The sequence below is a fragment of the Anguilla anguilla genome, chromosome 6 (assembly GCF_013347855.1).
Source record: "Anguilla anguilla isolate fAngAng1 chromosome 6, fAngAng1.pri, whole genome shotgun sequence".
Classification (NCBI taxonomy): domain Eukaryota; kingdom Metazoa; phylum Chordata; class Actinopteri; order Anguilliformes; family Anguillidae; genus Anguilla; species Anguilla anguilla.
Window position 1 is genome coordinate 21,217,951 of NC_049206.1, and position 12,904 is coordinate 21,230,854.

General features: G+C 42.0%; 1 protein-coding gene across 1 annotated transcript in view; it reads right to left on the minus strand.

Moving 5' to 3' along the window:
* The window catches only part of LOC118229430 (pinopsin-like), a 30,493-nt gene that overhangs the window by 7,776 nt on the left and 9,813 nt on the right, over positions 1-12,904 (minus strand). The window contains exon 3 of the mRNA XM_035421376.1: positions 1,462-1,695. Coding sequence (XP_035277267.1) covers positions 1,462-1,695 — 234 coding nt within the window. The remainder of the gene's footprint in view (positions 1-1,461; positions 1,696-12,904) is intronic.

Below are 12,904 nucleotides of genomic sequence, written 5' to 3' on the forward strand. Positions count from 1 at the left end.
AAACCTGGATATGCTTGCATAAGCCTACAGGTATATTTTCCCAGTGAGCGCTACTGCTGAATACTTTTTGAAATACTGCAGATCATTTGTGGAAAAATTGGATCATTTATAGAAAAGATTTCACATGAAAGGCAAACTGCTGTGTGCAGATGCAAACTTGCAGGCTTATTTTGGAAGGGGAGGGGGATATGTATGAAGGCCTTGTGTATCAATCATTTGTTTTCCTGACATTACTGTAAAAAGGCTGATTTGATCACCTCTATCCAAGTATCACCAATTAACATTGTTTTTGCATAGATTTGCACATTTAGGTGAAAAAGACAACTACCATAATGCATTCATTTCTTAAACAAAGGCACTTTCTAATAGACAACATGATTTTGAAGAGCAATGAGTTTGCCTGTTTTCCAATAGAACTGACCTGGAATGTATGCTCATTTATGTCCTCCACATTCAAGATACATTCATAATTATCTGGAAGCCCATTCATCTGTCTTTCTTTTTACTTAAACAAAGATCGACCTATTCACAACACACTATAGCCTTGAGGCTGTAACAGAAAGCACAAACATAATAATTACACGCGTGCACACACACACACACACACACACACCCATGCACGCACACACACACACACAAAGAATTAAAGCACACAACCATACACACGCAAATAGGGAAAGCATGCACAAATACACGCATACAAATATCTAAAGCGCAAAAACACATGCATGCACCCGCCCTCCATCCTGGCTGTGTGGACCAGCCGCCTGATTTACGGCATCATTTCTGACGACTGACCCATGTAAAATGTTTTAAACCGAATTAAGTTTTACTCTCCTTGTAACTGATTTTCAGTTAAATGTAATGAAGGGAAAGCCAAAGGGACAACCACTGCAGTAACCCATCTACAAATCAAGAGGAACCACTTAAAAAACGGCTCCATCGCATTCAAAGGAAATTGATCTGTTGTAAATTGTGGCATTCCAGGAATCTGATTGTTTCAGAAATGAAACAATCTTGACTGTATATTCTCTCCAATCACTCAAATAGATGTATGTCTAAGATTATTTTAATTCTTTGTATTTTGCGTGAACTTCAGAATATCTATCCGTCTATCCAGTGTTTCATATTACACAGTGAACCCTTGGGTTTCCTCTTTAGGAACTGAAATCAGAAGTTTTACCCCCTTTGACCAGCTTGTGAATTGTGCAATAGGTCTTTAAGAAATAAGCATTATACGATGATGTAATTGTCTTTAATAATTAAATGATTCATCAGAAGTACTAACTGACCACTGGATTATTAGCAAAGCACAATGATCCCAGAAGTTGGGCATATTTGTCAATGCATCAACCTTGTCAGGGTTACGGTACCTTAAGCACTGTGAAGCTAGTGGTCACATGATCCCCAGATCACATGATCTAGATCTCATGATCTCCCAAAAGGCATGCCTGTGCTCACCTGCTTGTTCATGAAGATGTAGATGATGGGGTTGATGACGGTGCTGGTTTTCGCCAAGATGGACGGGATAATGCTGGCCTCGGGCGTGACCAGACCTGGGCGGCCAAAAGTGGCCAGAAGAGCCATGACGCCGTAGGGCAGCCAGCACAGCAGGTAGCAGATCACCATGGTGATTACCATGAAGAGCACCCGCTGTTCACGTTTACGAGTCACAGAGCTGTTGACTCTGCTCACCTGTAGGAACACAAGGTGAGAAGTCATACAAGGAAATAAAATAAAACAGAAAAAGGAAGACTACTCAGTGAAGTGTCAACCTTCACATCAACAGCTCTCCTCAGTGAACTCAATGAAAACGAAGTCTGCAAACTGAAGTGTCACAGAACTTTTTTGTTTCGTGAAAATCTTCCCAATTTTAGCTGGAGGCACCGGTGGCTGATTTCTTTCACCTAAATTGTATCTGAGGTGGTAGCGATATGATTTTCTCAATTCCAACCAAGAGGGCCATTGAGCTATAGTATTTGTGGTGCCTGGCTCCAGTGATAGCTTTTGCATTCTGTTAGGAAACCCACAGAGGAAGGTGTTTTTTTGGTGTAGCTGATCTTTCCCTGGCCTTCTACACGGCTCACAAATGCTCCTCAGGTCCTGGACCATCTCTGTGAAAGCAGACATTAAAGGGGCTTTCTTGCAACTCAGCCTCACAGCCAGGTTCTCTTTCTCTTCCTCTCTCCCATTCATGGTCTTTTTTTTTGTTTTTCGCCAGCATACAGCGATTTGTGCAGCTCCATTTGCACATGTAGCCACTAACCATGCACGGCGGTGGCAGAGTTTGTTTTGGAGCTGAGATCCAGTCATAATTCAGGTCTCTTAATAGCACTTTAAAAATATCCCTGCAGTGTACATGCACTGTACTGAAGGTTTGCGACAGCTTTTTGAGTCGAGGTCGTTCTGCTTTGGATACTCTGGATTGCGAAGAGTGAAAAACTTGGGGCTGGCATAAACATGGCGTCAAACATCAATGGCTAGGAGCTGTTGAGTGATTATGCTGTGCATGACAATGCACACAAAGCCAGTTATCTGCTCTCCTTGTCTCTTCCTGCCTCTCAAGAGTAAACCCCAGTTGCAAACTTTCAACTGCTTTATGCAATGACATTGTGTCCAGAGGGGACCGGGATAGGACCTGGCTTTTAATGAAAGTAGTAAATAAAATAATAATTTAAGTCTTAATTCCAGCTACTCAAATTCTGAAAAATGTTGCTACAATGACAGCCTTTTAAAATGACAGCCTCCTAACAATTAATTTTGAATTTTAATGATGGCAGGCAAGAAAAGTTGCACCTGCCACCTAAAATCATCCCAGATACAAGTGTATTTCACACTTTATAGAAGTCTGGGGGTGTCAGATGCCCAAATATAGCTTTAGAAAAAATTTTCCTCATTCATTTCTCGGCTCTCGTGACTTGCCCATGAACAGTTCTCGAAACAGCCCGTAGGACAGTGGTGCCTGTTGAGTGACTGGTAACTGAGTGACTATCTCCATCAAGGTGCTCATTAGCTGACTGGGGAGCTCAAGCGAGTTTCGAGGTGGCGTGTGCCTGCCAGACAGAGTGTCATGCCTGCAAGGCATCATGGGAACATGGGAAGGCGTTGGAAGCATAGGGCACTGGGAGGAGGGAAGGGGGTACAGTTTCAAGCAGTGGCCTATCTGTCAGTACCCATTTACTCTAAGTGACAGTGAAAAGGCAACAACAGCGATGACTGTTAAATGTACCCCAAAAACAAACAGCCTCAGTGTCACTTGTCCTTTGTATGACATGCCTGGCCTCAACTAATTACTCTGCAGCACAGAGAGAAGCTCATTTTTTACTGGCTATGTCCCAACAAGTGTTCATCTTCATCACAACTAATCTTCCTCAAATTGCTCCAAAATATCCTATTGAATATTTTTTGGCTTTGAGAACATACCCCGACATATACATTTGTTTGGTCTGCTGGATGTTCAGAGAAATTACTTCCAAATTATAAGTACATTACAGAAATGGTCTTGAACCTTCTAAAATATTACTGACATATAGCATCCATGAAATTCTTTCATGAGAATCAGTAGGAGAAGTTATGTGTAAATTTGTACTTGACAAGCTTGGAAAATTTTACTGTGACTGACTTGTTTATGCAACGTTCTCATTATAATGCCAATCAAATTCTAACCAGAATCAAACCAGAACACTTCCCTACATTCTTGAACTATTTTGTGTTAGGCTATAGTTTTCATTTCATTGCATAGCGCTAGTACATAAAACATAAGTACAGTGAGCTGTATTATGTTTGGGACAAAGACATATTTTTTTCTGGATTTAGCTATGTCCTCCACAATCTATTTTTCAGTTAAATAAGTACATTAGAATGTGTTCATTGCAGAGTTTTGCACCTCAATATGGTACCGCTACACTGGGTTATGAGTGTAATTAAAGGTAAAAAAAACCTCCTGGCACTGGGATCTGGAAAGATTGGTCTCTGGAAGAGTGCTGAAATTCACTGAGCTGCCACTGCAACTCTGCCCTCCCAGCAGCATTATAGTTACGAGATGGGGCAGCCACGGTGGTAATGATATTGGACAGGGACTAAGGGAGACCAGGTGCAGCTGGAATTAGTGTCAATGTGAGGGAGGTTACTTCCCTGTCAGTCATACGGCGTGTGAAAGCCAGTGCAATAAATTGGGCATTTCGGTGATGGCCTGGCTTGTCTCTCCCACCTTCTCCATGCCCTGTGGGAACCTTAGCACATAGTGCACTTTTGAAAAGGTGTTAAAAAAAAAGAAAAAAGAAGAAAAATTCATTGAATGGGCCACATTCCGTGTGCGATGGCAAAACAACATTTACCGCCAAGGCGTTTAAGTGCAAAACAACATTTACTGCCAAGGCATTTATAGATATTGAGAAACTGCTTGAAAAGTGCTTTATAAATAAAATTTATTATTGTTTAAGTGTAATCGAAGCCTTGACGTGAATGAGCCATGAAATCCTCTCAGACCTTATGCTATTGTTCCTAGCGGGTCCCTGGACTCTGGCAACTCACCATGTTTTTTGAAAAATGAGCAAAAAAAAAAAAAAAAAAGACATCATTTGTTTTGGCAAAATAGGTCAAACACGGAAGAAAGCATGCCCCTTGTGTTTGTCAACCCTTCCTCCTGGGAGACTGCTGGAGTTTGCGCACATAAAATCAATAATGGGCTTTAGCACCTGCAAAAGAAATATGAATCTGAGATGTGTTTACACAGATGACCAGTCCTCCCTCTCAAACATCCATTGTGCAGTGGTCATTACATCAGACATTACATTATGTCAGGTGATATAGGAAAGAACTCCTGCGCACAGAAAATGAACTTCAGGGTTTTTGCCAACATGCAGTTGAAGTGAATCATACACAGCAGATCAGTGGTGTATGAACTACTGTACATCCCACATCACTACTTCTAAGCTGCCTGGCGGCATGTGTATTTTTCTTCAAATCTGAGTATAGCCTCTGCTGCGTTTAAATGAGCTCACAATATAATTGTTTGGTAGCAAACTCTGAGTTAAAAAATTATTTCCTTTTCTTCTTTACTTTTTTTGCGATCTGGAGCCAAGGAACCAAGGGCTTATCTTTTTAAGATTTTTTTTTTTTTTTTTTAAAGAACAGTGGTGAATTCTAAGAGGAAAATACTACAGATTACTCGTCGGTAAGACGTGTCGGGTGTTTGTCATGGGAAATATTGGCTGAAGTCACAGAGCAGGCATGGCAAAGGGGGAAAGAGGGCTGAGAATCAACACTGTTGACAGGGGCCATCAAACATCTGATAGCAGCTGTCAACTGTCAAGGAGTCTTGACCCCAGCGCCTTCCAGAATCTATGACCTGCATTGTCACACTTTGTTTTCCCAGTATTTGGCAATAGGCTATTGCTAGAATGCGTAACATAGCGTAACATGTTTTGTAACATAGCCTATAACACTGTATACGCTATGTTACAAAACAGTTTCAATCCAAAACTGCTGAAAAATCACAGAAAGCACTAAAAACAGAGGAAATTGCAGAAACAGGGAAATTCATGGACTCTGTGATACCTGCACTTTCTGTGACAAACACCCAGCCTTATGATCAGTATATTCCAATCACATCACCAAATCCCCATCTTTATTATATGAAATTATTTGTCTCATCGTCATGCTATATTGGGTGGTTATTTTGCCTGTTTTGTAATATTGGTTGGGTTGTAAATTACACCCTTGCCTTCAACAGTCAGTGAAAGGTATCACAAAATGCTGTGAAAGAAATGAAAATTATTTTTTTAAAAGTTGTTTTCCAAAATGTCAAGGACTAACCAAACTGGTTAGAGTGGATGTGGGCCTGCTGACAGGAGAAAATGGAACCTAACTGTGAGAAAAGCTGCAGAAACAACAAAGTAAAGCCAAAGTGACAGACATTTTTGGGCTGCCTTGTTTGCAGGTTTACACTGTGGCTTCTCTGATTGAGTGTGACCAGGGTGGAGAGCACTCTGTCTCTAACGGACTGCCTGTTTCAGTGGCCATGTTACTTAGTACTATTGGATTACCTGACTGCTTTGTGATGGGGCTCAGAGTGACTGATTATATGCTTTGTGTTCTGAGTTAGCTAGGAGAATCTCCTCCACTCCATCAAGCCAGGCATGTGATTGCATAAGGACCTTCCTCAGCACTAAGTTGGGTCGGCCCTGCCACAAACATTCAAAATCATTTTGTCTCAACTCCCCCTCCTTCCCTCCTGCTTTTCTTTCTTCCTTTACTCTTTTGCTCCCTCTCTCTTTCTCAGCACCATTCAGTCATCACTGGGGAGGTAAGACAGGGGAAGGCTGTACCTAATTAAAATGTCTGCCTCAGAGGACTGTGGGAAAACATTGATAATCAGTTGCTTTAAAGCAATTCCTTGCCACCAGAATGACAGGCGTGAATTGAATGGCCACTGTTTACAAAGCAATTCTCAGGATAAATTATTAATCTCAGTATACAACCTATACATAGCTAACGGTGTATAGGTTGTTAGCTTGTATACAAGCACATGCATTGTTTCTCTTACATAAATAATAAGGAGTAGGCCTGATTTGGAATAACATATGTGGCATCTAAAATTGTGGGATGTGTTTGACATGATGGGGGTAGGATACTTCATTAAAACTCCAATCAATGGTTTGTTAAACTGGATAGCTAATGCAGTTATTTTCTGCAGTCTTTCAGACCTAGTGCTGCCAGAGGTGGGGTAAGAAGAGAGCAAGGAGAGAGAAGTAAAGAGGGAGATTGAGAGGAAGGGGGAGCAGGAGGGGGGGGGGGGGGTGACAGGCAGGGGGAAAGTGAGATAATATCAGCAAACCTCTTCCATAAGTGTATAGTATACAATACTGTATATAGTATTTTACACCTCTAAAGTCCCATAATATCATTTGGTGACCAAGTGTACTTTTGGAGTCTCCAAATAGCCTTTTTGGAAACCGGCCTAGACATAGCTTACTTTTGTAAGTAACTAAATATGAATTTCCATTTTTGTTGGTATTGTCATCAAATCTGAACCAGTATTTGTCCAGTGTTATGGCTGTGACTCTATTAGGTTTTTAAGTTGACCAGGTAAAGCCACAACTATCTGTATCCACTCAAAAACATCTGTTAGGTGAGAAAAAAAAAAACATGCACCTACACTATGTTTGAGCTTCTGTTTACATTGTTTCAGTGATGTTTAGGGGTATTCTGTGTCTTGGGCAACAAACTCTCGAGCACTGTCTTTCAGAAGAGATGATGCTTGTCATCAAAAGGGTTCAAGAATAGCAAACATTTTATTTTGGGCTTGTCATTTTCAGGCTTGCGTAAAAAGAGGAACTGTGAAAATCCTGGCAATGGCAGGCAGTTCACAGTTGAATGTAGCATCACTGAGAAAGAGGGGGGTTTCAGTGGGGGAGATTTTCCTCATCTCTTCACAAAAGAGCAGCTCCTCTGGTCGATCAGGTGCCTACAGTCTGTCTCAGCCAATTGCCCAAGAAGCCTACTCCTGCTTCATGGAGCAAAGTGAAAAAAGCTGACTGGTTGCAGAAGTAAGCAAGTGCTTATCTGCACACTCCAGAATGAACTGAGGACATTGAGGGGAAAAGATGTGCCTGTGAAGTGTAATGTGCTTTCGTAATGGGAAATAAAAATGAGAGGATAAAAAGTACACTCAAGAAAACATAATGACGCATGTACATCCACCCATATGAGAATAAACAGAATAAACAAGAATAAACAGAATAAACAAACAAACAAAAAAAAACACGGCGACACACATACATACACAAACACATGCACACAATTACACATGCACAAACGCACACGTGGCCACATATGCAGATAAAGCCACACAAACAAGCGCACAGACACACACACACACACACACACACACAGTCAACAATGGCGAGGGGTGGCATGCAGCCTCGAGTGTGTGTCGTTAAATAGGCTGTGTACCATTACACTTTAATCATATTCGCTTCACCATGATAATTATTCACGCGCCCCGTATGGGGTCAGCTTAATAAATGGTCAGAGCACAGATTTCAAACAGCAAATTCATTAAATATATTGATAATGTAGGGGAACTAGCCAGAGAACAAAAAATTAGAAAAGCAAAATGATAAATCAGACTGAGAATTAGCATTTTTTTGTCATGATTATAGAGTGGTCATGCCAGTTGTTTAAAGTTATGTGGTGTAGTTTCCTGTTAAACACGATCCCTTGACAAAAAAAATGCAAATTCCTTTTCTGCTTTATCATTTTTCGTTCCTAATGACACACATGTACATATGAGTATGTGTGCTGCTTATGGTCATTTTAATCTAGATGTCTATATTGCCAGTATATTCCTGCCCCCTGATAGCATATTTTCATTGTCTTCAATTGTGCTTAATTTTCAAGTAGTACCCTGGGTGCCAAAGCAAATCCTTACAGATATTCACAACACGGCTACTTGCCACACTGAATATCTTTGCACAACAAATTAAAGAATTGCTAGTTTGGCCAGGAAAAACACAACAGTTAACGAAACATGGGCCCTTCAGTTAAGGTTTTGTCAATGCCTCCGCTGTCATCACATTTTTAATCATGTTTTCTACGTTCCCTTTACTTCTTCCCAATGTAGTGAGCCCTCCAGTGATGTACTATATCATATGACATATATACGAGGGAACCATTCCAGAGTAAGGAGACTGACTGAGGGGAGGGGTCAGAGCCGTTTAAATTCCACACTTCAACATTCATCATCAGCAAAAAGGTTGTTTCAGTGTCAACCAGTCAGATAAGTGAAACCATATAAGTTAGATAGCAGCACTCTAAGCAAATCGAACCATGAAAACTAACCAGTTCACAAACTTAGGCAATATTACGTTAGCCTACTTTATTCACTTGCCCATGACAGAGGTCATTACTGTGATATACATGATAAATATGTGAATTGATAATTCACTCAATAATCAGCTGTGGAAATTTGCATAAGTAAAACCCTTGCCTGAAAAATTGACATTGAATATATAAATATATAATATATATCAAAATTGATATAAATAGCTGCTGCATTAGGCTTTCAATGATCCCCGATATAGGAAAATACAGGGAAGGCTACAAGCAGCAATCAATGTTCACTAATAAAGGCCAATTTCTAAATGCATTAACCAACACAAGCATCAATGAAGAAAAAAACAAAAACAAACAGACCACGTGTGAAATGCATCTACGGATCCACAATTGATCAAGCAAATATTGAAAATGTATTGAAGCCCTTCGGGGGTTTCTGTGCTGCTACCAGGTTATTGCTGAAACATGAGAATATTAGAACGTTCGCACCCAAGAACAGGCCAGAGAGCCTGTCTCGGCACACAATTAGCCTAATTCGAAACAATAAAAATGACATTTTGTCAGCGGCAAAGAGAGCGGAAAAAAACCAAAACAAACTACAAAAAAAAAGCTTGCCGAGTTGCTGAGCGGCTGCTGACTCGCCGACTCACGGCGCTGGAAAAGCGAGGGCGAGCGAGGGAGAGAGGGCGAGAGAGCGAGAGTCTCAGATCGCCGCCCAGAAGATCGATAAAGGTGACACCAAATTCGCGTGCTGAGTGATGCGCTTCGCGCAAGGCGCGCGTGAGCCCGCAAACGCCAGCGCCGGGAGCTATCGTAATTAAACGAGCCGTGAAAGCGGCCCTCGGAGAGATCCGCCCGACGGCGGCTAAAAGAGCCCCGCTAGCACGCTCGCGCTCGCGCTCGGATCTCCGAGAGAATGAGAGGCCGGCGCGGCCGAAGCATGCGCAAGTCTGGGCGGGCGACTTAACGCGCCTCCTAAGCGCCGCGATCGACGGCTCGCGTTTACAAATGAGGACGTTCATTATGTCCTAAGGAGTCGTCCGAGGTTCTCTGGGAGTCAGCACGGCGCGTGCTGACACGCCGGTATAAAGCATACAAACGTACAAGCGCTTCACAGTGGCTCCTGAACCGAGCGAGCCCAGGAGGAAAATACACTGACTGAGACATCACTCCTCATTAACATCATAATTATTAACCTCATAATTGCTGAGGTCAACTATTAACATTAACATGACTTCTTATTATGGTTCTGACTAATACACGATTAGATATGGAATTGTAATGTTTTAACAAACGTCATGTAACCGAAATGCAGCGTATTATTTCACTGGTCCAAAGGAAGCTGACATTTCACATTGTGCAAACCGTTTTAATAATAACAGTGGGCCATACACTGCTATTATTTGGTTTGCTTTCTTTTATTTCTGTCAAAAGAAAAGATAATTGAACACATATCTCACCGGAGCTTGAAATGGATTCTTACGACATTTTACAACAAAGTATGAGGAAAGAAAATCATGGACGTCAACGGCGATGCAATAACAGGTGAATGGCAGGTGTTGCAGACTGCAGGCCACAGGACCTGGTCTGAACTCCATCACTTTGCCCCGGAGACCCACTGGGCATATTCAAAATGCAGACCCGCTTCAGTGGTGTTTTCAGAAGCTTACATAGGCAATGTCTTGGGCATGGAGGCTTGCTAAGAAAATACACAGCGATACAAAATCATTGCTAAGCAGAGCAACCCATAAAAGGCATCTTTGTATGGTTCTACGTAAATGCAGTAACCATAGACAAGAGTGCATAATCATTGTGACCAAATTATAGTAACAGATGAAGTTATGAAAAAAGAATAAAAATGTTTTGTGACAATAAGGCCTATAATAGCACCACATGGCATAAGCTGGTTATAATATTCATGTCTGTTTATGTGAATGGTTACGATAAATTATGTATCACTAAAGGTATTAGACTACATATGGCCAATTTTAAGTGTTACCAAAAATGCATTTGATAATAACTAAAATGTTTTTTGCGTATTTTAATAAAGAAATATTGTATCAAAAGAACTAATTTCCCCATAAACGCAAACACATATACAGCGTAGAGAGCCTTTTGACTCAGTTGGACATGCCTTCATTTGCCTATATCTTGGAGCACATTCATTCTGCAATGACAGTTTAACAGAAGGAATGCACTTTCAAGCACTCACTGAATGTATACAATTATATTATAATAGCCCAATAAGGTGTACATTAAATGAGAGTTATGAGCTAAACTACTAATACTCATTTCAGAAGTGTCCCTTGGCATCCTTCACGATAATGGAGTTATGCAGGGGGATGGTTGCTGCCCATATTAATTGTCCCTCTATTCACACTGCAAATCAGAACTGTCAAATCAAATGACCCGAATCAGCTAGCCTGTCCCCCATGTCACAGTTAAACAGTGGCTGTTTTCTCAGAACAAATGTCGACTACCTAAAAAATCATTAAAAACAGGTTTGTCAAATGGAATTCAGACATCAGTAATATGATACAATAGCCTGGACAGGTTCCAGAACTGCTTATACCTGTCATAAAAGTGAATGGCTAGGACTGCTAAATGGCACATCATTATTCACTGTAGCATGTAGAAATCCATTTCTTGCTAGTAAGTAATTGATCTTTTTTGCTGTACTTCTGTCATGTGGATTCCAGACGATGGAGATTGACTGTTAATTAGGGCATGCTACATTGTTATACAGACCTTTATCCAAGACAGCTGTGGACTCTTTGAAAACAAATTCTTTGAAAAGGTCTACAATTAAATACTTCTACACCACTTTTTGTCTTTGTATACATACTGTCATAATGTATGGTAGACTATAACACCTGCAGTTGTCTGTGTTCATCTGTTCAATAGTTATGCATGTCGAAATAAACAGGAATAAAATCAGATTATCTGTTCTTCGTTTACTGGTCACATCAGACTGCTTGGCCACTCCCTTGGAAAGCATCCCCAATGCAGGTCAGCAAGAGCAGCCTCCGGTTGCCCAGTTGCAGTAATGCAGCAGCAAACACTACCTCAGACAAACACGAAGGCTTCATCGGGCGAACTCTTCCAAAAATCCTGTTTGCGCGAGATAATGGTCGACGTCCGCGGTGAATGAGCTCCGCATTCTGGCGCCTGTCCATCACCAGAATGCGGCCAGATGGTTGTTTCCAAAGACAGGAAGAACAGGGGTTTCGGTTTATGGCTTTTTTGCTAACTAACTCCTGACTCCTGAACTCTTTCTCCACAGCTAATTGTGTGAATATGTTAAAGAGTGGAAGCACTGCCAGTGATAAGGGAACCTTTTCATAGACACAGATGCGATTGCGAAATGAACCTCGTTATTAATTAATCTTACTGAAGCTAGCAAATGGCACGCAGTATGTGCCCCTTCCCAATTGGACCTTTGAAGTGGTATTTAGTGGCTTTTCAGTCCCAAAACAGATTCTGCTCTCTGAAACACGCGAGCACGGAGCCCCATAAATTACAGACACGCGTGGCAGGCTGTCTCATTAGTGTTTCATTTTCATGGTGGCAGAGCAATATACCGGCCTCTGTTGGCACGGGAGCTGTCTCCACAACGACCTGAATGTCAGGCTCGGTTTCTTGGGGTTCCAGGGGGCACAGGACACTTTGTAATGCGCCGTCTGTGGCCAATTAAAAGCTGCTCGAAAGTCAGAGGCGAGTACGGCAGCGAAGGGTTGGACTCCTGGGCGCTACCCAGGAAAAAACCCGCTCCAGCATGTGGAGTGCCGAGTTGAACCCAACCCCCCAAAAAAAAGCTGAAGCCTGATCTGCTCAGGGCTGCAAATGGGTCTTCAAAGCGAAGACGGCCCCGCGCTGCGAATGCTCCCCTCTCGCCAGCCGCAAACCACCGTCCACGCTAAACGACCGCAAGGCACCGATACCGAATCCTCCGTCAATCAGGAGCTCTGCGACGTCATCAAGGGGGCCGTTTGATCTTCCCCGCCAGTCCTCCTGCTGATGCTCCCACACCCTGGGAGGCGTGGAGCCGTGCTCCCTGCTCTTCTGC